The sequence below is a fragment of the Larimichthys crocea genome, chromosome XIX, assembly GCF_000972845.2.
Source record: "Larimichthys crocea isolate SSNF chromosome XIX, L_crocea_2.0, whole genome shotgun sequence".
NCBI lineage: Eukaryota > Metazoa > Chordata > Actinopteri > Sciaenidae > Larimichthys > Larimichthys crocea.
The window spans coordinates 9817651-9841616 of NC_040029.1; the positions used below are offsets into that span (position 1 = coordinate 9817651).

At 48.9% G+C, this 23966-nt stretch overlaps 1 protein-coding gene across 1 annotated transcript in view; it reads left to right on the forward strand.

Annotated features, from left to right (window-relative positions):
* Positions 1–399: 399 nt before the first annotated feature.
* LOC104928318 (Krueppel-like factor 7) overlaps positions 400–23966 on the forward strand; it is a 29567-nt gene continuing 6000 nt past the window's right edge. Inside the window, exons 1-3 of the mRNA XM_010742578.3 lie at positions 400–843; positions 16950–17571; positions 23710–23833. Of these exons, the coding sequence (XP_010740880.1) occupies positions 742–843; positions 16950–17571; positions 23710–23833 (848 nt within the window). The 5' untranslated portion in view covers positions 400–741. The remainder of the gene's footprint in view (positions 844–16949; positions 17572–23709; positions 23834–23966) is intronic.

Here is a 23966-nt window from a genome sequence, read left to right on the forward strand (position 1 = left end):
CTTTATTACAGACGCCATGTTTAATGCCCGGCCTCCACAGGAGCATCCCAGCAGCATTACGGCGATATTAAAGTATCATTAGGCGTGATAAACTCACGATTAAAGCATATGGTGAGTCCCTGTGCAGGAGTATAGTTCCTATATGCCTCATCCTGCATCTCATTACAATTAAATATTTATACAGTGGAGCTGTTTGTGCGCACATGATGTTTACAGCACGGCTTCTCCTCTCAGACTAGCCTTTTAGACCTTCTTCCAAATCTAATATACCCATCCATAAATAGCTCACCTATCGAGCCCATATTCAGCGTGAGCGACGTGCCGCCGGAGCCAATCCGGCCCCCGGAACCCGCCGTAACCCCGCCTCTCCGCGCTCCTCCGCCGCTCAAACGAGCCTCCACCACCGCCCCGTTCGCCTTAAATAGCCGAGCCGAGGAGTTGATTGACAAACTAAACACCGCCCCTTCGTTTAGCAAGCCCCTCCCCCTCCTCCGGCTCCCCTATCAGTGTCTAGTTTGGCAACACGGATTACGCATGGAGCCTCCATCACCTCCAGTCTCTTTTTACGCACCGAGTCCGATAATGCGCGCAGGTACCGGGGCTCCAGCCGCCACACCGAGCCACTGATCCTGTCTCTTTATGGACTAATATGAAAGAAGTGGATGTAGAGGTCTGACACAGCCAAGACAGGAGGCGCGTTTCTTGTGGATCGTTCTTGTGTTTCCATCACCGAGCGGCAGCATGGATGTGTTGGCGAACCACAGCATCTTCCAGGAACTTCAGCTCGTCCACGACACCGGCTACTTCTCTGCCATGCCCTCTCTGGAGGAGAACTGGCAGCAGGTACGTGTGTCAACTTTGTGTGTGTGTGTGTGTGTGTGTGTGTGTGTGTGTGTGTGTGCTTGGTTTTTTACACGCGCAGCACGCCCGTCCGCTCGCTCGAGGATGAGCTCGAGGATGCAGGCGTCAACTTTTCCCCGAAACGTGCATGTGTGTGTGTGTGTGTGTGTGTGTGTGTGTGTGTGTGTGTGTGTGTGTGTGTGTGTAGTTGATGCTTCATATCACTCAGATATCTGACAGTTTCTGCGAGAGATGGCAAAGTGGGTGAGACGCGCCGGCGCGTAATAAAGCCGTCAAACGCGATTTGGGGAAGATGAAGATCCGGATCTGATGATGGGGACTGAACCGCTCGTGAATAAAACATCTGCATCCCTCAGATCACCGAAAGTCCCCTCTCTTATTCATAATAGATTTCCTAACATGTCTGGCTCATCTTTAAATGCAGGCACACACACACACACACACACACACACACACACACACACACACTTCTTCCATCCAAGTTCAGTGGATGAACATGGTGCGATACACGGGATCCACGCGGCCACATGGTGATAGATGCGTGTGTGTGTGTGTGTGTGGGAGGAGAGTGCACTTTACACGGCCATTACTGCTCTGATCCCCTCACACACTTTTCTTTTCTCTGTTTGTATCAGCCACAGTGTGGAGTGTATCATGACAGGAGTGTGTGTGTTTGTCTCTTTTTAAATTTGCACTTTTTTAATAATCCATGCGCGTTTTTCAGCTTGATCTCTTTTTTTCCCTCGCACAGTCTCATGTTGCATTTGAGCTCAAACAACCTTTTTATTTTCTGTATCTGAGCCTGAATAAAGGCCATGCAGGCAGACAGCCCACCTGCATGTGCTGCCTCTGCTGCCTCTGCTGCTGCTGCTGCTGGTTGTGATGATGCTTTTCCATGCTGCACTTGACTGACCAGGAAAAAAAAAAAAAAATCATTGCATGGAAATTTGATGCCGGTATTGTTCATGCAATAGGAGCTTCAGCTTTTCCCCACTTCTCTGCTCCATGCGTAAGAGAGAGAGGGAGAGGGGAGGAGGGGGAGTGACAGATAGAGAAACCGATGCGTGACCGCGGATACATTCGTTGTGGCCAAGCAGCCTAATTGGCATCCTACTGTTAGCCACCGACGCATCTTTTCATAACAAGTCTCCAAACTCCCTGCCTCACTGTCAGTGGATTCCTTTTTTCCTTTTTTTAAATTGCATGGGGGGGCTGAGTGTAGCCAATGCAGCTCCATGTTTCTCACCCACAGCCTGCATATCAAAAATCAATACCTAATGCAAATGGAAGACAGACAGACAGACAGACAGAGAGCTGCATGTGGCTGGGAAAGCTCTTATCTGTGCAGACTGGAAATGTCAGTTTTCCCTCAGTCTGCGGCTCATTCGTCCATTTTAAAAAGAAAAAAAATCATGAATTTTAACAGCTACCTGCTCTCACTCCCCTGTGCACTGTTTTCTTATTTTGGATTCTAAAATGCCATTTTCACGTCTGATATTTGAGACGAACCCTCCTGTCGGAGCCCGGCGTCAGTGGTCGATGTTCTAAAAAAGGATGAAATGTCACAGCTCTCGTCCTCGTCCTTTTTCTGCTGCTCAACATAAAGATAAAGACGCATTTTTACACCCCTAAAAACACTTTTTCTTCCAGTTTGAAGCATTCGGCGCCTCGCGTCCCATCACGAATCACTGGAGTCGAATCAAAAAGGTTTTTTTTTTCCCCCCTAATTTGGAAAACAAGCTTTATTCGGGATAAGAAGATTGCACTGTGTCCGTGTGAGCACGAGGATTATGACTTGCCCCACACACACTTTGAAACCCCCTCCCCTCCGTCTCTGGCTCGTTCTTGGCAAAGCGATCCTTGTGTTCATTGTACGACATGAAGATGCCACCGAGCCTTCCCGAATACATGAATTTATGAGTTGTTGCTCCCCTTAAAAGGCTCCGTCTCCAGCCCAGGCTCCCCTCTGTATTCCGGGCACAATTTAGAATTTGATGCTTTTATGGGGTCTGATGGTGAGATAGGAGGCCGTTGTAGTCGGCCCCTAAATGGCTCCCTGAGATGCGATGGCAAGAGTGATGACTGTGTCCCCTGTTGGTGTCTGTGAGGCATGATTCAGGTGGTTATAGGGGGATGGGGAGCAGTAGGGGAAAAAGGAGAAAAGTGTTTTGGAGGTCTCCATCTGAGGCTGCTGTTTGTTCCGTTATTGAGCCGGACTGAAGCGGCGCTGTCTCGCCTCCAAATCCCAGCACAGTCGGAGCAAACAAGCTGGATCCTCACGATGCATCGTTACGTCCGCCTTTAGCTTCACGTGTCGGAACGTTTTGTAGCATCCAGATGCTGAAATATAAAAACATCTGGATTGAGTTTCACGCTGACGTGATAGATCTCTCTGAGCGCCCTCATCCGCAGCACTTGACCCTGATGGGTAGGACGTAATAGGACACCACAAATGGCTGGCTGTCATTGACCCCGGGACACACTCCATACCCTGCAACACATATATTATCCCTCAGGGCTTCAACACACACACACACACACACACACACGTAGACTAGAGTGCCTGATGCCTACTCAAGCGAAATGTCTGTACGTTAGCAGGGTGCATTATGGGGCTTCTATATGTGGATGTGGACAGACTGCACGTGGTTTCTAAATATGGAAGGTGTAGCGACCTCCACGTTCGCGTGCTCGGATGCATCCACTCGACAACACGAAGCGGCGGCGGTGGCAGCGAGGAGCGTAAAGGTGGAGGAAGTTGCAGAGCACGCACATTCTCCACCGCCACCTCCGCCACCTCCACCTCCGCCACCTCCGCCGCCGCTGCTGCTGCTGCTGCTGCTGCTGCTGCTGCTGCTGCTGCAGAGTTTCACATTTCACAGTCCGGTGGGCTCCAACTCCCCCACGCGACATGTACGCAGTCAGAGAAGAAGAAGAAGGTGCAGAGGGAGGCCTCCGGTGAGATGCATCGCCACGGTGACGAGGACAGACGAAGCATCGACGTCCATATGCATCCATACGCCGGCGTGCACGTACGCACACGCATGTGTCTCAGCATGTTATGTAATCCTCAGCAGGCCACAGCTGCTTTCTCACACAGCAGGCAGGCCGGGGAGCGCAGCCAGCCGGCCCCCTCCTTCCTGTCGCCCTCTTCCTCCATCCCTCGTTCCTCCGTTCTCTCTATCTCTTTCTTTTTTTCCCGCTTTCCTCTTATAGAATTAGCACCGTATGGATTTTTGATCTCTGCAGGGCTGTTGTGTAAGCTCGGGCCTCGCACACACACACACTGCACGGTGGCTGCCAGGTAACGACGTCCAGACTTTGCAGAGCGGCGGCTGTAAACGAGTTTAGACGCTGGAGCTAAAAACACACACCTCACATCTTCTCCGTGACCTTTAGCTCGCTGCCGTTTGATGTAATTTTATGCAAATTAAAATTAAATCAATCCTGTAACGGGCACAGTTCAGTATCCTGCGAGCAGGAGGAGGAAGGACAAGCTGGGACTAAATCTTATTTGGCCCAAAAAGAGCTCCTGGTGGCGTCTTCGTATCCACGCCTGTGGCTTTATTAAAATGTCACATCGAGTGTGAGTCTACGAGACGAGGAAATTCCTGAAATCAAGTTTGGAGGCTCTCCAAAGAAAGACTCGTCTCAGAAAAGAACAGACGGGACAGCAGAGTTCGTTCGACTCGTGTGACACAGCAGCAACCTTTTCCAGCTGCACTTAATTCCCAGACATCCTCAGAGCGAGCCCGTGCTACCTCATGACGCTCAGATGTCGAATATGAAATTGATTTCCCGCAGTGTTGTTTTGCTCGCCTCTCTAAACCCCCGATAGCAGTCAGAAGATCTCGAAAGATGGATGCCAAGTAGAATCTATTTGACATGGCCTGGCCTCCGTGACGCAGCGAGGCATGAAAGGAAGCCTTTGTGCGCCGGTGCACAATGCAGCATCTCTGCTGGAGCCGTCCGAGTGTTTCCAGCCACGAGGTTGTTTCTCAGTTCATGGATTGGAGATGCACGGCGCAGGTGCACGGGATTTTGGCTGTCTTACCTTGAATGTACAGACGCCTCCAGGTGCACGGGGTTTGTGTATGTTGTGTAATGAGATGTGCGAGCGACCCCGTGACCCAGTAACATCCATTCTTGCCATAAGAGCGCTCGGTGAACTCTGTCACCTCTGTCTCATCACTCAGGCAGCTGAGAGGCGATTGCCGGTGATAGGTGCCTGCTACTGCTTTATGGGCGTTGATGAAAAGCTCGGGGAAGCGCTGATGAAAGAGGCTACGGCAGAGGAAGTATTCATTTGTCTGACGCTCCGGTGACCGGCCACGTCGGGGATAGAAGGGAGAGGGTTGGAAGGAAGGGAGAGGGAGGCGAACAAGCACATCTTTATGTATGTCCTCCGTCTGCAAAACGCTCTGCCACCCCAGCTTTGATTAACAGTGAGGAGAGGAGCCAGTCATTTTTTTCGCCTCACACCGGCACACATGGCTTGGCAATGACTTTCACATCATTTGAGGCGAAATCGGGAAGCCGTTACACCTTACAGTGATCCGACATGCCTCGCTGCTGCCATCCGGCTTGGCAACCGCAGGGAGGGAAGAGAAAGGAAGAGGAAGTCTTTGGAATCGCGGGGCTGTCTTCATCTCATGACTCCTCTCTGCTTTCTGTTTCTCTTTGACAAATTCTGAGAAGACGGAGTCACAGCAGCCTGGTTTGATTTGCCCTGCTCTAACCCTGATTTTAAAAAATAAATCTGACTCTGGAGAGTTATGCAATCAAAAATTTGGCACAATGCTGAATAAAGAAGCTCAAATAAACGGCGCCAAGCACCAAAAAAGTGCAAATCTTTAAAGCTCTTAGCACTTTTCTTTACATTAACAGGCTTAAAGGGACAGTTCAACATTTTAGGAGGTGTTACAGTTAGCGTAGCTTAGCACAAAGACTGGAAGCAGGGGGAAACAGCTAGCCTGGTTCTGTCCGTTAACACCTCTGAACTTCATATATTTTCACTCCGTTTGATTTGTGTGCTGCAGAAACTCAGCTGAGACTTTCTCCTGCGTGTGCGCCTCGAGTATGTAAAGGCATCGATATGATATGATAGGCATCAGATAGCTGGTTGCCGTGGTTACTTCATCCCTGTCTCCTCACTTGGACCACAGTGTGTTTAATCTTCCAGCCTGCTCACATATTTGTAAATCCGCTGGCTTTGACGCCGGCCACACATCCGCCGCCGCCGCGTGTCCCGGCATTTTCCAGCCACGGCTGGCTGCGACATACCAAGCAGTCCATGCCATCTTACTGCCTACCTGTTGCTAGGCAGCCTTGGCAAGCAGGAAGACCAGCTTTGGCCTATTTGTTTGTTTAGCTGTCAGTCTGGGAGGCTAATCCCACCCCGAGGGACTCCTAGCCATCCAGAAACCAGAGATCCAGCCATGTGGACCGTCTCTCTCCAAAGACTGAGCGAGAGGAAAGAGGGGGGGGAGATGGAAGGCGGAGAGAGACAAGGGCAATTTGCCCTGAGTAAACACCGCTGCTTGTTGTTGTCATCCAAGCCGCTCATCAATCACGGGCCTGAGCTCTCGGTGGTGACAGCCGCAAGGACGCGCCGCCTCTGAAACCAGGCGGATAGTTTAAAAAGCAAGACAAGTGTCTCCAGCGGAGGCCTCGCCGACTTTCTCAGTCCAGGGTCCACGCAGAGTTTCAGCTGTGTTACGTAAGCGGCATCAAGTTTGGTCCACGCAGTCACATGTGTGTGTGTGTGTGCACGCTTTGCATGCCAGCCTCCACACACTCAGCCACGGTTGTCCAACATGCAAATCCGGTGGTGTTTTTCCACCTGGTCGGCGTGTCAGGACCTTTTTTTTCCTCCATCCATCCCTCTATCTGTCTTCTCTCCCTTTTTCCTGCCTCCATCTCTCATTTTCTTTCCTCTGCTTTTAATTTGTTGTTGCACAAAAGGCAAAAATGTTCAATATCCTCTCGGAATGAGGACAATCTGAGCAAAACACAACCGAAATATTCAAGGTATTGAAACTAGATTTTGTCCAGTACAAGGACATAGAAGAAGGTCATTAACCTGTAGTCAATAAAACACTTTAATTCTTCTTCTTTTAGTTTTTTTGCGGGCCTTGGAGGTCTGCAGCCTCGGGGCAGGTACCCACTTTGCCCCTCTGGTAATCCAGCCTCGGACTGACAAAATATAATCTTGATCTCATTGTAAATCTATTTGAACACTCAGATGGGTGCCCCCAAAAACAGATAGCGGATGTTTTCCATTGTCAGCATCTGATGCTAAATTCACTGGAAGATTAAAGCGGGTCCCAGATTACCCCGAAGACAGCGCGGCACCTCCGGTACGTCGTGTAGTTTCGGTCCGAGTTGTCTGAATAAGATACGACTCGGTGCCCTCAAAGCTTGAATTCACGAGGAAGAATACTAGTTTGTGGCTGTTTAAGTGTCAAAGTAGACAGACAGAGGGGGTGAGGAGATTTTGCACCCTGCTTGACTCCTCGAACGGCCTGGGAAGTGCCCTTCTGTGATTTAATGAGACCTGTGGGTAGAGCCATTCATCAGCGTGACAGCGTACCTCTGTTTCCCATTGTTCTGCTCTGGTATGTGAGGAGAGCAGTGTGTGTTTTAGCCTTAATGATGGGCTGGCAACCCTTTGATTAGATGAATCTCCTGGTGCTAATTAAGATTTGGACTGCCAAAAGACATCTGTGTTTATGGCTTCCTTCCTGTCTTATGTACAGTACGTGCACCGGATGATGTGTTGGTCTAAACGGGGAGTTTTGGATGCAATTATTGAAAAGGGGAAAAAATCTGCCAGGAAAAAACAAATTCCCATTTAAATCAAACAATCTGAGAAAATGAGGAAATTTTAATTTGATTTTCAGAAAAAGCCTAATCTGAAAGTTAATATTTAGACTTTAATCATTCATTTATCAAAATGACCTGATAGAGAAATCCTTACATTAAATCTGACTGCAGAGACTCAAATATCTGTATTTTTAGCATGCCAGTGAGACGTTATGAGCTTAAATTTAGACTTTAATCACTCATTTATAAGCAAAAATGACTTATTGTGACTTAATAATGACTGCAGAGACTCATACATCTGTATTTCTTGCACGCTAATGAAACTTTAAAGTTGATTTGAGCTTAAATTTAGACCTTAAAGGTCCAGTGTGTAGAATCTGCATTGCATCCTCCTCACATCACCCTCGCCCTTATTTTCAGGTGATTATACATGCATGAAAACATAGTTATGAATATTAGATTTGCCTAAATCTTACACACTGCACCTTTAATCACTCATTTACAGTCAATAATGATCTGATATGGTGATGTTTGAACTGAATATGACTGCAGAGAGAAATATCTGTATTTTTTTGCATCCTAGTAAGACGTTAAATGCAATAAATTCAATTCTTTAAAGCCAAATCAATGAGAAACAAACTCTCTGTTTGGGGATCTGTGATCTACAAGTTAAAAACATGCTGTCGATGTCTCTCCTGTCTTTTAACTAAACTGACGGTGTCACATAAATGTTTCAGCCGATTCCCCCCTTGTGTATTTCCAGAGATGTGAATTTGATAACTTATGCTAACGAGAGCGAAGGCATCCCCCGTCCTGCTCCTTCTTCGAATCGCTCTCTCTCTCTCGGTGCGTCTAGACGGCACGTCGTCCCGCTCTCTGCAGTTTACTGCTGTGTGTTATTCAGTCTTTTGCCCCAGATATTATTTCATTGTAAAATGACGCCAATTAGTAAAGCCAGTCGCCGGTGGCTGTGGTCTGGCTCCTTCGTCGTTCCGGCGGGGAAAGTTATTTGGGTCGGCAGCTATTTTCAGCCTGTGATGTTGCCAGGAATACTTCAGGGAGCAGCCACTGTTTTATAAGAGAGCACATCAATAATTTTCATTGGTGTATGCGTGTGTGTGTGTGTGGAGAGACATAGAGAGCGTCGCAGGCAGAGTTTATTGGGTTTATGTGTGTGTGTGTCAGTTTTCTCTGGAATATTCAGCCGACAGGGCGGCGTGCCGTCATGCACGCACACTTCTTCTCATGTTGCACATGATTCATTAAAAACATGTTTATTTGCCGACCTTTGACCCCGAAATCTTCACCAGCTCTTCACCTGCTTTTCAAAACCACACACACGCCGACACACGCCGACACGCCGAGCTCGAAGCTGGAAGTCCGTGAGTTCCTGACACCTTTCCTCCTCCTCCTCCTCCTCCTCCTCTCCGCCGAGCGGCTGAACATTGTGCAGATGAAATTGGGGTGAAAAGTCCTCGCACTGCGCTCACGCTTCCCCGCTGAAAAGCCAGCCGCTCGGCACAGAGGGGTGCACAGGTTCAGCCCACTCCCATCCCCGTCCGACCTGCACTCACACACAGGGAGAGGCGGCGGCGGCGGCGATGAGACAATATTTTAAGCAGCTTGTGCTAATCTTTGTCTCTCAGGTTTGTTTCAAAAGCATCGGCGTGGGAATAAAGGCGGAGCTACAGCGCGCCCTCGCTTCCTGGTCACCGGGATGTGCACGCTCACGGAGTCACAGACTCCCATCGCGTCTGCGGCCCTGAGCTGATCCACCTCGGCCTTTGCAGGACTGTGCCACTGACCCGCCCGTGCTGCAGAACGCTCCTCTTCCCTTTTCTGCTTTTTGCTTTTCGTGGCTCACCCCGAGGTTTGGTGTTGTAATGAGTGCACGGAGACGCGAAGTTCAAGTGTCGCACAACAACAACACAGACGGGCTCAAAGACTGAGGTGGCTTCTTATTCAGCGCGCAAGAATGAACCATCCCGCTGCTTATCAGTGCGGGCACGGCGCCACAGTTGCACTTCACGGTTTGTGGACGTGATCGGGGTGCCGAGCGGCCTTTTTTCTGACTGGCACTGTATGAGGAGGAAGCAGAGTTTTTCCGCTTCACTGTTCCCTTTATCTCCCCCTCTGTTATTTTCGGCCCTCCTCCCCTCTCTCTCTCTCTCTCTCCCTCTCTTTCTCTTTTCGCTGCTCGCCACTCTTTTGTTTTGCCTTTTTCCAGCCGAGGCCTCATTCTCTTGCCCCGTCATTGTGTGCGGTAATGAAGATTAGCCAGCCTGCCGCACACAATGGGGGTCCCCGCATCCGGAGCACAGACTCCCCCCTAAATCCTGCTGCAAGCCTCTAACCCCTCGGTGTAAAACCACTGTTTTGTCGCCGACCCTCCTCTATCCACGCACACACACCATCATCCTCTGGTCCGTCCAGCATGCTCTCTGCACTCTGCCGTGTTGAAAGCGAGCGGCTGAAATGTCTCCTGATTAGATTAGGATGCTTCTGACAGCTGAGAGGGAGCGCTTTGCGACTCATACGCCCGATAAACAGCAGCTCAACCAAATCCAGTTAAAGAGAGACAGAGTTCCCCTCCCCGGCGAGCGCAGCACAGCTCCAGTCCTCAGGATTATACCCCCCCACCACCCTCCTCACCCTCTCCTCCATGCCCTGCTATTCTCCTCTTCTCATCCTCCTCTCCATCACTCATCTCCCTTCTGTCTCAAGATGCGTCTCCTCTTCTCTCTTTTCCATCCCGTTTCACCCTCACCTCTCCCCGTCCTCGACTTAATACCAGAACAAAGACGTTTTCCACACTTTGTCACAAGCTATTTAGATGGAGCTCCAGAGGTCTTTATACGCCGTGCACTTGTTGTATCCCGAGCCTAAGACCTCTTAATAATGTCTGTATCGCGCTCAAGGTCGGCAGATCTTAACAAGTTCGGGCCTGTTTACTCGTCGAGTTGCTTTGTCCGTGTGGAAGAGATGAATTATTCTAATGTGACGGCAAAATACTGAAACACGCACATAGACAGACATGTTTGGAGGCTGTAAAATAAATCTACTTCAGTCAATAGATTCACATTTTGGGTAATAAACTCAGAGCTGAGACGAAGCCACCTGTATCGGACCTTTAACACCTTAATCCTGCATAACTTTAAGCCTTAATATAATGTGAACAGGTGAGTTGTATATAAATTCACTTCTCAGTACAGTTGTCATGAACGGGGAAATTAGCTACAGAGACCAAAACTGTTTTTTGTACCAGGCTGTAAACATGTTTATTTCTGCTGTGAAACATGGGGACTTATGGAGACTGACTCACTTCTGGAGCCAGCCTCAAGTGGACGTTAGAGGAACTGCAGTTTTGAATATTTCCCAAAAATGTCTGTCCTGTTCCTTTAAACCTGTAAGTTTAGATGTCAAAGACACAGAGCTGCAGTTTATTCTCATTTGTAGTTATTTATATTTGAAATCATTGTTCAAAAAACGACGTCTTCAGTTTTCTTCTGATTTTGTCCGACCAACATGCGAAGCTGGAGGAAGCTCTGAATGAATAAATCTGTCGTCTCCTGAGCGGCTTCAGGCTCCAGCGTTTCTTTAAAGGCTTCATGTTGCAGAGTTCTTCATATCGACGTGCGTGTTGTGTTGTGGGGAAACAGAGGGAGGTCCCTCGTGTCAGGGGGGGTTTGATGTGGATGTGTGCGTTCTGTTGTGTCTGCGATAGGAAATGTCTTTCTGCTCCATTAGGCAGAGGTCACCAGGTTTCTCTGCTCTGAGTGCTCCATCATTGTTGCTTTCCTGCAGGATGAAAGCTGCTTTGAAGATCGCACACGGCCACGTGTCGCCCGGACCTCCAGCCCGCCGTGCGGGGAGACGCGTGGTTCAGAAAGTGAAGCTCGAGCGCCCAAAATGTAAATCTAAGCATTTAACAAAATTGAATTTGCTGCCTGAATACTGCTTCAAGTGTCTGTGAGCGCATCCATCCAAACACAAACCGACTGCGTGCAAAAGGAGGTGTCAGGTTTACAACCAAACCTGCATTATTCCTCAAACTCCGTCAGCAAATCGTGATTTAACAACTGCCGGTGTGTGTTATCAGCTTGAAGCCCGCGCTGTGTAAAGCGCCTGGACGTGCTGCGTTGCCAAAGCTTTGACGGCGGGTCTGATTATTACTGTGAGGCTAATGTCGTCTGATAAGGCCGTGTGTGTAATTAAGCTGTTTCCGTGGCGCCTTATCTGAAGCTAGGTGAGGCTGGGCTGCCTGGAGAGATGGAGCTGTTAGTCAATGAGGAGGAGGAGGAGGAGGAGGAGGAGGAGGACGCTCTCCAGCTTCATATCTTTCTTTTTCTCTTCTGAGCTGCATTTTTTTTTTTTTTTGCTTACGTGGGAAGATGCTGTGGATTCACTCCTCAAACTTCCCTTTTTGCTTTTACAGACTGTTTCTTCATTTCTCACCTGTCCGTCTCCGTCCAAAGACAGACAGCTGTCTCTGCCCTCTGGCTCTGTCCTCTTTGTGTCTCTGCTCCCTCCGTCTCTCTCTCTCTCCTCTTTTGCTTCGTCGGAGCTCTCGGATCCCCTCCTGGCCAAACGCCGGCGTGACCCCCTGCTGCTTTCCCCGTTGAGAGTAACGGGGTGAAGCTCTCTGCTATTCAGACCCTCCTCCTCTAGACCCTGTAGGCAGGCTCCCCCGGTTCAACTGGGATCCGCTGATGACGCCATGCCGCTCTCTAAGGAGTCTGAAGTCTCGGGGCTCTTAGTGAGTGCAGGGAAGGAGCATCAAACCCCCCAAAGGGCAGCTTATCAGGGAGGTTTGTGCACAGTTTGGGGGGTTGGGCTGTGTAAGTATTGCTCAGTGAAGCTATAGATTACCGTCTCTGTCAGTTGCGACGGCCACCGCTGATGAGCTCCTGCACGGTATCATTTGGTATCGATTAGGCCCCTGCGACGCAAACACACAAAGGCTGTTGGCGAGATGGCCTGTGCCCTGGGCCACTGGTCATTTAGCTGTCACCTCAAAGTGATGGCCTGGCCCAGGCTCGCCGGATCAATGTGAGACACGGGCGCTGTAACACAGCACGGCGGGGTGGGATGAAACATGTGTGCCGCGTGGATTAAGTGCCTGCCCAAACTTTTCCTTCATAAAAGTGCCAAGTGTGTCGCTGAATTACAAACGGCAATAACACAGACGGCTGTAAACAAAGCGGAGACATAAAAATCAAATCAAAAGATCACGAAAAAAAAAAAGGATAAGACAATTTGGCTCCTTGGGTTCATCGCAGGCCGGCTCGTCTTATCGATGTGCAGCCTCACCTGGAGGCTGAAGGCTGATTCATTCCTCTGAAGGGTTTTAATCAGAGTTTTTCACTCACAGAGCAAAGCCCCTTTTTTTATTCTCAGATGACAACGTGCCATTTAAAGGAAAAGCAATAAACAGGCTGGTCAGACAGACAAAAGGAGCCGATGTTAATCCATCCATGACTTGAATGTTACTCACTTTGAAAATGAGTAATCAAAACCTGCAGCGAGATATAAAAAAAATAAATCAAATGTCCCAAACCAAGTCATCAAAATGTGAAGAGGAATCTTTTTTCCAATTTGGGGAAGATGGCGAAGACAAAACGGTGTCGACGACGCCAGACAAGATTTCAGAGAGAAATGAGAGGCTAGCAGTTTCCCCCCGTTTCCAGTCTTTATGCTAAGCTAGGCTAACTGTAACCCCCCTGCTTTAATAAACGTCATTTTCGTGATATTCATCTGACGGTGCTGCAGGGAATCATGGGTCATCTTTGAAAAGAAGTGACAGCACCCCCCATCCTCCCTCACCACCACCACCACCACCACCCACATTCAACAATAGTGCTGCATCACCCCCCTCCTCCAGCTCGGGGCCCCCCTCGTCGTCCTGTCCTTTTCAACCCTGAGTATTATTCATAGCACCTTGTCTCCATCACGGCATCTGTAAAAGCCAAACACGGTTATCCCAAAATTAATGAGCCGTATCCACCCCATTACATTTATCTGTTTAGTGGTGTTTTGGGCCTTCCTTCAGGGCATTGTGCACGCTCCTCTGTTCATATTTATAACCCAGGCTTTTTATTAGAGACGTAGCGGGGTGCTAACAGTTGGGCGGCAGCCTGCACTTTGATGGCGATGGCAGAGAGAGAGGATCAGCTGCCAGGCCAAAGGGCCCTGATGGACGGGGAGGAGAGGGCGAGACGAGAGGAGACGAGAGGAGGAGAAAGTTTGACTGTGCACTGACCCGACCCCGGACCCAGCCTCACCTCCCTGTTACTTCTCTTTCACACACTTCACTGGCTGCTGGGTCTTGTGGTTTTGCCGCTTTGGTGTTTTTCCATCAGGATTCTTTGATATTTATGAGCAGGATGATAGAGAGAGGTCTGTGCACATGCACAACTCACACCAAACACTGCAAAATGGTTTTAATGTCAAATGCATCCAGAAAAAACTTCCTTCCCTTGTTGCAGAGCTACTTTCCACTACAGATCATGTATTTTTCCACATCCTCCAAAGCTGACAGTGACTGAAGCCCTGACTGAAAATGATTAAGGTAATTGACCGCGCAATTAAGCGTCGCCGTGCTTGGTTCATCAACCCGTCGTGGAAATGACAGTGTGAGTTTGGCAGGAATACGTTTTGATTCAGGGACGTGAAGAGATGCAGGGTGAGGATTTCATGCCCTGCTGCCGCACTTTCACCTCATTAGTGGAAACGTTTCACTCCTCGACCAGAAAAGACACAAGTTACATAACCTGAGAGTGACGAACAAAAGAAAAGGTCGACGCTTTGACATGCTGCTCCTAAAGTCGACTGACCGCCGCCTTGCTCGAGCCCCAGTTTGTCCCAGCGACGTCCCTCCTTTCTCAGGTGGAGGTGGTGTTGGTGGGGGTCTTCTTTTGAAACAACCGTTGGATTGTCTCGGTTTATTTTGGCTCCTCGCTTGAAGGAATCATCCTGAAAGCCTTTCAGGAAATGGACGCTGGCTTTGTGCAGAGCCAGTTGATGTTGTTGGCTCTGCAGATCGGCGCCTGTCCAAAGCAACAGAGCCGGAGCGGGCCATGAGCTCGCCTTTATCTTGGCTATTGTGCGATGCTCTTGGCTCTTGAGTCCTTGCCTACTCACACACACACACACACACACACACACACACACACACATTCACTTCAGGCCACGAGATCAGCAAATAGACGCGTTTATGCAACGCATAATTATGCACATGCGAAGTAGCATAATTCCATACAGCTATGTTCAGAACACACACACACACACACACACACACACACACAACTGCATGACCTTCTCTCGTACAATGTTAATGTCACCACCTGGGGGAGGAGGGTGGTGCAAGGGGAGGTGGGGGGTCTTGACGGAGTGAAAGACGGATGGAAAGAAGAAGAAGCAGCGGGATAAGCTCCGCCGTCTTCGCCACCTTGTCAAACGTCCCGCACGCTTATAAGTACACTATGCACACACACACACACACACACACACTTTCACCTCGCGCCCTGTCGCAGCCGACACCCGAGCACATCACCGCGTGTCATAACCCAACATTTACTGCACACGGGCCCTTTTTTCCTGTCCGCCGCTCGCCCGCTGACACGATCCTGTTATGCCAAATGTCACACTTCCAAAAAGGATTCACCCCCCGCTGAGGAAGCCGAGTCGACGCCTTCCTTCCTCCACTCTTCGCCTCCTTCACCTTGTCCTTCCATCACTCCCCTCCTCCTCCTCCTCCTCCTCGCTCTCGCTTATCCGTTTCTATCCTCTTTTCCGCTCCCTTGAACTATCTCCACCTCACACACTCACCTTGGTTTGCAGTCCTAAGCGTTTTGCTGAATGAAGTCGCCTTTAACCGGCTGTTTTTTTAGTGGATAATTAGTCCTCACCTTGGGAGAGAGGGGGGAGACAACAATGGGAAGGAGAAGGAGAACGGGGACTTTTTTGGGGTGGATCGATAGCGAGTGAGGCGAAAATGAGTGAGAGAGGGAGAGTGTTTTTGGGCGTGGGTGTGTTTTTTCTACACCTTTACACCCTCACGTGTTATTCCCTTCATCACATACCAATAATTCTCAGTTCACTGGCCGCAGACATGAAGGAAGCAGTTCAGACCTCTCGCATGGAAGTTATTTTCCAAAGCCATCGCAGGAAGATAAATAAAATCATGTAGGCGTGTTACCTTCGCTCCTCGAGCAGCTTTTTAATTTCACGTCAGCGTGCAAATACTGAAACAAACTTACAGGAGGAAGCACGCTCCCTTAGCAACAGACACCACCCTCCAAAGACAGAGTGGAGGTTTTATTTTTAGAAGGTGCAAACAAGGAAAGGGGGTGGAGGGGCTTGTAAAGATTGTAAATGTCTCTGATGTGCTCAGTCTGTGCAGCCTTATTCCTGATAATGGAACTAGCTGCTCCGTCTGTCAGCGCCCATTTACACACAAATGAAGTGGCGAGCAGCGCGGCGCCCGGCGGAGCTGCCCGCCTCCATCTCAGCTGTCAAAACAGGTTAGCGGCTACAAGCGACACGCAACGATCCCCGGGATCAAACCGGCGCCGTCCGCTCAAACATAATAGCTTCATCCTGGACACGGAGGATGCCGGCTCTCCTCTTAGAGTCGTGCCAGCTTGTTGCAAAGTAATAGACTTCTCAGGATGCCAGTTCACACAGATCAGGTGGAGGGGGGGTGTAGTCTTTTATTTGCCCTCCATGGGGAGAGGTGTTTGGAGTAATAGGGATGAAGCGGACCATAACTACAGCTGAATAAATCTTCCTATCTTGGCTCAGTGGAAAGCCGGTGCACACGCGGCTTGTCAGAGCTCTATAAAATGTTGTTTGATAGGAGTTCTGTACAGTTTAGGACTTCCTCCTCCTCCCGCCATCCGCTCGCCTCGCTTTCGTTCCGCACTACAGCGGTCGCAATCAATCAGTGTGTAATCAGCCGTCCTGCCGGAGCTGCCAGGTAATCCTGGCTGTCTTGGTGGCTATCTGTGCACGTGCGCATGTGACAGCTGGCAGAGCTGCTCGGTTGCCTGTCTGGGTGAGCGGATGGCACCATGCAGATTTGCTCTCCACAGTGTGTGGAGGCATATCGGATGACTGGATGGCTGTTGAAATTGTCAAGTGGGATTTGAAAGTGAGGGTGGGCACTTTCAGTGCAGATGCCCAAATCCGTGAACTTCCCTGAATTGAGTCTAAATTGAGTCTCTCTCTCTCTCTCTCTCTCTCTCTCTCTCTCTCTCTCGCAGACCTGCCTTGAATTGGAGCGTTATCTGCAGACGGAGCCCAAACGTCTGTCAGAGCTCTTTGACCAAGACCTGGATGGCCTACTAACTCCGGCGTACCTAAAGGAGGACGGCGAAGAAGAGCTGACGGAGCTCCCCAACCTGCCCAGCATCCCTGAGCCCCCGAGCCCGCCACCAGCAGTGATCTGCCCAACACGGAAGAATTTCCCCTCTGCTGGCGCGATGAAAAGAGACCTCAAACCCAAAGGTCAGGGGCTGGAAAACGTAGAAGGCATGGAGGGCGTCCACCAGGCCCAGCTGAGCGCCGTCACCTCCCTGACGCCCCCGTCGTCCCCGGAACTCGGCCGGCACCTCATCAAACCCAACCAGACGCTGACCGCCTCGGCCGACGGGACGCTCACCCTGAAGCTGGTGGCCAGGAAGGTGGGGCTCAGCGCGGCCCGGCTGGTGGCGGCGCACGCGCTCCCGGTCCGGATGAAGGACGAAGAGGAGGGGGCTGCGTGCGTGATCGGCGTCGGGGAGCTACCGGAGAACAAGAAGAGGATCCACCGCTGTCAATTCAACGGCTGCAGGAAGGTGTACACCAAGAGCTCCCACCTAAAGGCCCATCAGAGGACACACACAGGTTTGTAGCAACATGCTTTGGCAGTGATTGAACTATTATTAGAAACAGGAGAAGCTATTTTGGGTTTGCAAGGCTTTTCTGCAAGGCCTCTTCAGTGCGCATGGTCATCTGGCTTCAGGTTGATTCAATATACTTGATTTGTGTGAGTGTGTGTAGACAGAGACACAGGGTTACATAATCTGTACATAGCTTGTGAATTACTCGCTGCACTTCAGATATAGTGGCAGAAAGAACGGAGACTTTCAACAAAGCAGCTCTCCTACCAGAGGCCACTCGATACACCTGCTGGTAATAAAACTGATTGACACTCATTGTTGGTGACGGGCTGAAAGGACTCAGTCGTGAAGCTAAATGACTGCTGCACGCTGAAGAACACAGGTCTGAACTCGACACAGGAACCGAACTGAGAGCGCTTTCCATCAGGTCGGGGTGTGCAGACTCACTGCAGCTCAATCAGACACTTTAGATGATTCTTTAAGTCTATGAGGGAGATAAACCGTCTGCATTTTCTGCAAGATATCAGCGTTCGCATCTATCTCTGTGGTCCATGTGAACACTGCATGCATCCGTCCTTCAGCCGGCTTCCTCAATTCTGAGATAATTGAGGAAGCAACGTGAAAATGCAGATTTTAGAAATAAAGCCTTGTCCTCTTGGCACCACATGGAAATGAAATCATGTAAGGCTGAACTGATGATTTAAAAAAAGCCTCTTTCTTTACGTGAATACTTCTCCGAGCCAAACCAGGACGGGTCCTCCTTGTCAAGGTTCTTCTCAAGAAGGAAGGAAGGTGGGGGGAGGGTATCAGGAGCTATAACTCTCCCGCTCTTCCATCTCAATCCCAAACCACTCAGACCCCTGTCGGGGAGCTGTCCTCTGTCTGAGTAACTGCACGGTGATGGATGGATTGACCTGGATAGGCCGCCATTTCCCCGGGTTTATTTTCAGGCCCTCCCCGTCCTCTGTGCGTTCTCTGTAAGTCTAGGTCAGTGGTTCTCAATCTGAGGTTGGAGATTTCGTGAGAGGGGAGGTAATAGGATCTCTAGGAAAATATTTTTCATATGTAATGGTTTGCAGGTCATGAGGGAACCTCCGGTGATGAATGGAGTGTGCTTGGTGTTATTAATTAGCAGGATTTAGGGTTCAGCGTGTCTTTACCTTCAGGTCGAGCTCACACCAAACACATTAAGAGTGTTTATCTGAACTCTTGCTTTTGTGGAGAAGGTGTGAACAGTGTGAATCCTGCTGGAAATAATTGGCCCGTTCCGGCTGAAAACATAAGTCTCTACCCCCCATCTAAGAGAGGCGTTCAGGGGTATAATGAGATGAGTGTGACATCTGATGAGCAGCTCCTGTGTGGAAGCTTTAGAATAACAATTTAAATGTATGGTGGACTCCGGTCTGCTCTGTTCTTTGTGTGGAGGTACAGCAAAGAGCGTCCATCATGATAAATCAAGTTACAGGGACGCAAATGAGATTTTCTTGATACCCTCCATCTAGATGACTAAACGTAACGGCTGACGGATCACATGCCTCGTGTGGTCCCCTTTTTTGTTTTCCGGGAAGAAATAAAATCAACTTGTCAAACGCTGTTTATCTTAAGACTGAAGAAATGACGCCATATGTGTGATCACACCCTCAGCGGCGCACACCACAGGTTTTAGGCACCAGCCTGACTGGAACAAAGGGCACAGACATGCGATCATTGATTTCCCCAGTGTGGCGCGTCTACAGCCCCCTGTGCTTAAGCTCCATGCCAACTGGGCCAGAGCTCTGGGAGCCGAGTGCCAGCGATGCTGCCCAGTCACAAATCCATACAAGCAAAGAGACGGGAGGATACACTGAAGTGAAATGAATCAGAAACTCGAGTATCACATAATCAGATTTCACACTGATGTTTGATGCAGTGTGCAACGTCTTGTATCGAATCCTGAGACCAGGTTCGAGCCTCTCGCAGAGCAGATAGAAGCTGATACAGCTCGTTAGTCTGAACAACTATTGAACAGATTACCAGGACATTAAATCATGTTGCAATCCAGATAAATTCCTGCTAACGATTAATCAGCATTTAGCTCAACCTTTGTCAAATGACAGGACGTCACGAGTCCTCAGAGACCAACAGCAGTTAAAGAAACTTGTAATAATTTAACAGATACATGAAACCAGCACACGTTTAGCTATTCAAGCTTAATGACTTTTTCATTTATTCATTTTCTCTGACTAATCACCCTTTTTCACTGGTTTCCACCCACGGAGGTCTTTCTTTTTTAAGGGTGTAAAAAAAATAAATAAAGTCGACCAATATCCAAATATAAATGTAAAAAAAAAAGAGTTTAGATTATGATGTAAGAGATAAACTTAAAAAAATATCTCATGGGACAAGTAAAGACTGAAAACAACAACAAACAGTCTTGTCCTGCATTAGAAAGGTTTGACTGAAGGAGATAAAACAATGTTTTAAATTAATAAAGACAGAGGCTTGTATGAAAAGATCCTAAAAATATCAGAAAAACTCATTTGTCTGCACAAAATCCATCAAATCGCTCGTTTACAGGTACTGCATTCACTAATTGGGCTAATTTATCTTTTTTAATCTTTTCTGTTATTGTCATGCTTTGATTATAATATGAAATATCTATAAAATATGCCATTAGTCACTTTAATTAATGATAGAAAAGGCTGATCGACCAATCGATCGACCAAGATGCACCGTCTTCTTGAACTTTCTACTTTATTTCTCCATCCAGCATGTTATTAAAATAACAACATATACCATAACGAGCTGAGTTCCTGGACGAACCCTCCCCCCCCGGCCTCGACGAGCTTATCCTCGTCACTTAAGGTGCTTCAGATAAAAGCATCTGCCCACAGAACATCTGTCTTGTCATTCAAACCGGGAAGGTGGAATGATAAAAGGGAGGAAATGTCGACATAAGATGACAAAAGGAAACACAAAAGCTAAAGAGAGAGAGAGGGAAGAGGAGAGAGTGACGTGGAGTGAAACAAAGAGTAGATGAAGACGGAGGACGGGGATGGGGGAGGTACAGTAGAGAGCGACCCTCTTCAGAAGAAAGACAGCAGTGCCACAGGCTCCCCCATTCACTGAGCCATTATCCTGACGACTTTAAAGATGTCATTACTCAAATCCTCTTTTTCTTAGTTGTTATTTCCATAAATTACCGACGGAGAAAAGGCTACGATTTAATCTGGAATTAGATGGGCTGAGTTGAAATGACAGTGCCCTGTAGAGCTTTTTGTGAATAGGCTTATGGCAGATAAGGAATGGTACAATTAGATTTTGGGAAGGGTGAGGCGAGGGGTAAAACACGAGGACTGCTCCGATAGTCTGCCGGCTCTCCGTCGCAGAGTCTTTTCAGAACACGCCTGTCTCTCTCTCGGTTTGTACTGCAGTGTTTTCCTTTAAAGGAAACTTCACTACATGACGCACTTTGTTCACGTGTTCACGTAGACGGGCCAAGCACTGTGTTGATTAGACATGAATAATAAAATAACTGCTTGTTCAAGTCAGAAAGACGGTGACTTAAAGGTCCAGCGTGCAGGATTTAGGGCCACCTAAGAAGTTGCAGATTGCAGATTGCAACCAAATACCAGATACTTTATTATATCAGTGGGATACTTAACAGAACAAGTATTATTCAGTGGTGGTAATAATCATAATCTAACCATGTTAACGCCACAGGAACTCTCCTGAGGAACTTTTGGAGGAACTTCTACCACAAAGACCAGGGTCTGAATTAAGTCCACAAAAAGTCCCGAGCTGGGGAGAGTACTTTTATAAAAGTACACACAGTCATGTCAGTACTGTGCACACACTAACATGAAGACATCAATTATCGTTGATTAGCTGCAGATGAGTAACCAGTTGTTCTTATAGCTGTAAAAATCAACAACCAGAGTTCATTATAAAAGGTATGAGTCCTTCCTCCATCCTCTCCTCCATCACCTCCATCCTCTCTCTAACTCGACCCGCGGCCTGCAGCGCTCGCTCTCTCTCTAACGACCTCTGAGACCCGGACGCCCGGCTTCAGCTCCGGCTAATGGAGGGAATGCAATTAAGTCCAACGGCGGCACCTGAGAGGCTGGAGCGAGCGCGTGCACGTGAGAGCATTCGGAAGTCATAGATTACACATAACGGGATTACAGAGAGTCAGGAAACACCCGGTTATCAGAGTGCGGATGAGAAATGTGTGATTTGATTACCAACATGTCAAATGGAAGAAGGATTGTGAATTTACTGAATAATCCAGAATAAGAGACGAGTTTAAACAACAGTCCTGACTCTGTAAATCACAAGAGATAATCCGCTTAGCTTCATAATCTACATTATACGTTCAACATGGCAAAGTAATCCAAAAGTAACAGAGCGTAATCAGATTATGCTGCTGAGTTGGGGCTAATCCTGTTGGATCAGGTTCCTGATTGTCAAATTAAAACTGCCCGTCAAGGAGACGACGGACATTTTTTGAGAAGTAACCTCGTTCCTGTGCGCGAGTGTTTGTCTGAGGAGGCGAGCGGCGTGCACCTGCTCCGCTCGCCTGTTCGTACGAGGGCATCTTGAGGGAGGAGGAGGAGGAGAGAGGCGAGAGGGGGGGGTTGTTGCTAGGCGACGGGGGCAGCATATCGTTGGAGGAGTCGGTAGCTGAGTGGTTCTGTTCTGCTGCAGGCTCTGGTCTCTTAGTGCCCCCCTCCCTCCTCTCTCTCTTCCCTCTCCTCCTCCTGCACCACCGCCACTACTACCACCACCACCACCACCACCACTACCCCCATCCCTCCCACCGCCCCCCCTCTTGCCCCGTACAGCTCTACGGTTACCGTCGCTAGGCAACTGCCTCCGTACTCTGCCAGCGTGCTCGGTAATTGGCCGGTGGCATGGCGGCGTGCCGTTGCCAGATCCAGCCAGCTGCACTGACTACTGCCTCCTCATGTTTCAGCACACACACACACACACACATATATATATATACACCCCGCCCCCTTGCTTCGGTTGCTAGGCAACATATTCAGGCATCCCTGCCTCACGGGAATTTCATTGGCCAGAGCGGGATGGCCCAGACCTGCTGCTCTGTGAGACAGGATCAGTGTCCACAATGGAGACGTGCACAAAAAAAAAAAAAACAGTGTTTACCTGCAAATAACAATAAAATAAATAAATAATCGTCGAGTTTGGACGCTAAAAATGTGAAAAAATATCCAAATAAATCAGTATTGATTAGTAGTTTGCGTTCATTAGCTGTGTCATCTCATGATCACCTCATCATGGCTGTCATGGCATCACACGGGTCCCGTTAACTCGCCGAGCGGGTTCGATAGAAAAGGTTTCGTAGCTTCATTTCAAACCGGAGAACACTGAGACTGGATGCAGTATTGATCCTTTCAGCTGCTGCCACCTGACCGAATCAGTGAATTTCCACAACAGCTGGTACAGATAAAGGCACCGGACTCCTCTGATCCATTGATCCGTGTCTCCCTGTTTCGATAATCACATTCAACAGATTAGGCCTCGCAGCCACTCGAGCAGATCTGGTCAGTGTGTCAGTGTGACTGTACTCGCTCCAGATGGGATGTGACTGATGCAGGTGACATCTTTTCGGCGCTGGACGCAGCTGGCAGATTGTGGCTTCCTTGCCATTACGCCGTGTGACTGGCCTAATTATCGCCGGCCCACCTCCCCCTGCCGGCATATCTGCAGCCTCCTCCGCCTTAATCCACTTCTGCAGCACTTCTCTCTGCTACTCCACTTTTTCGCTCTCCTGGTCTCATCTCACCTCCTCTTCTCACTCTCTCATCCACCTTGCCTCTAATCCTCCCTCCCTCCATCATCCTCTCCCTCTTCACTTCTTCTCTCGCTCCACTTCTCTCTTCTCCTCTTCTGCGTGTTCAGCAAGATTGGAGACCAGTGGGAGCTTCTCCATCTCCGTGTTAAACACCGCCTCGCTCTCTTTCCAGGCCCTTTAAAAAAAAAAAGAGAGAGAGGAGAAAAGAGGGAAGTCAGTGAAAAAGAATCCAACACACACGGGATGCAAAACTTCAAATCTGAGAATCACGACAAATAAAGCGTGTGAATGGTGGATGAGAGGAAACAGGTGCTTGGTGCTTATGCGTGTTTTTTTGTCCCCCAGGTGAGAAGCCGTACAAGTGCTCGTGGGAGGGCTGCGAGTGGCGATTCGCCCGGAGTGACGAGCTGACGAGGCACTACCGCAAACACACCGGCGCCAAGCCTTTTAAGTGCAACCACTGTGACAGGTCTGTCAAAACACGTCTCACATTCCTCTGCCTTGTGTGTTTTTCTTCCATTTTCCAAAAAGGCTCATTTGAAGTAGTTCCACTCACACAGCGCGCCTCTGTTGTGTTTTGTACACAGTTTGGTTTAGTGAAG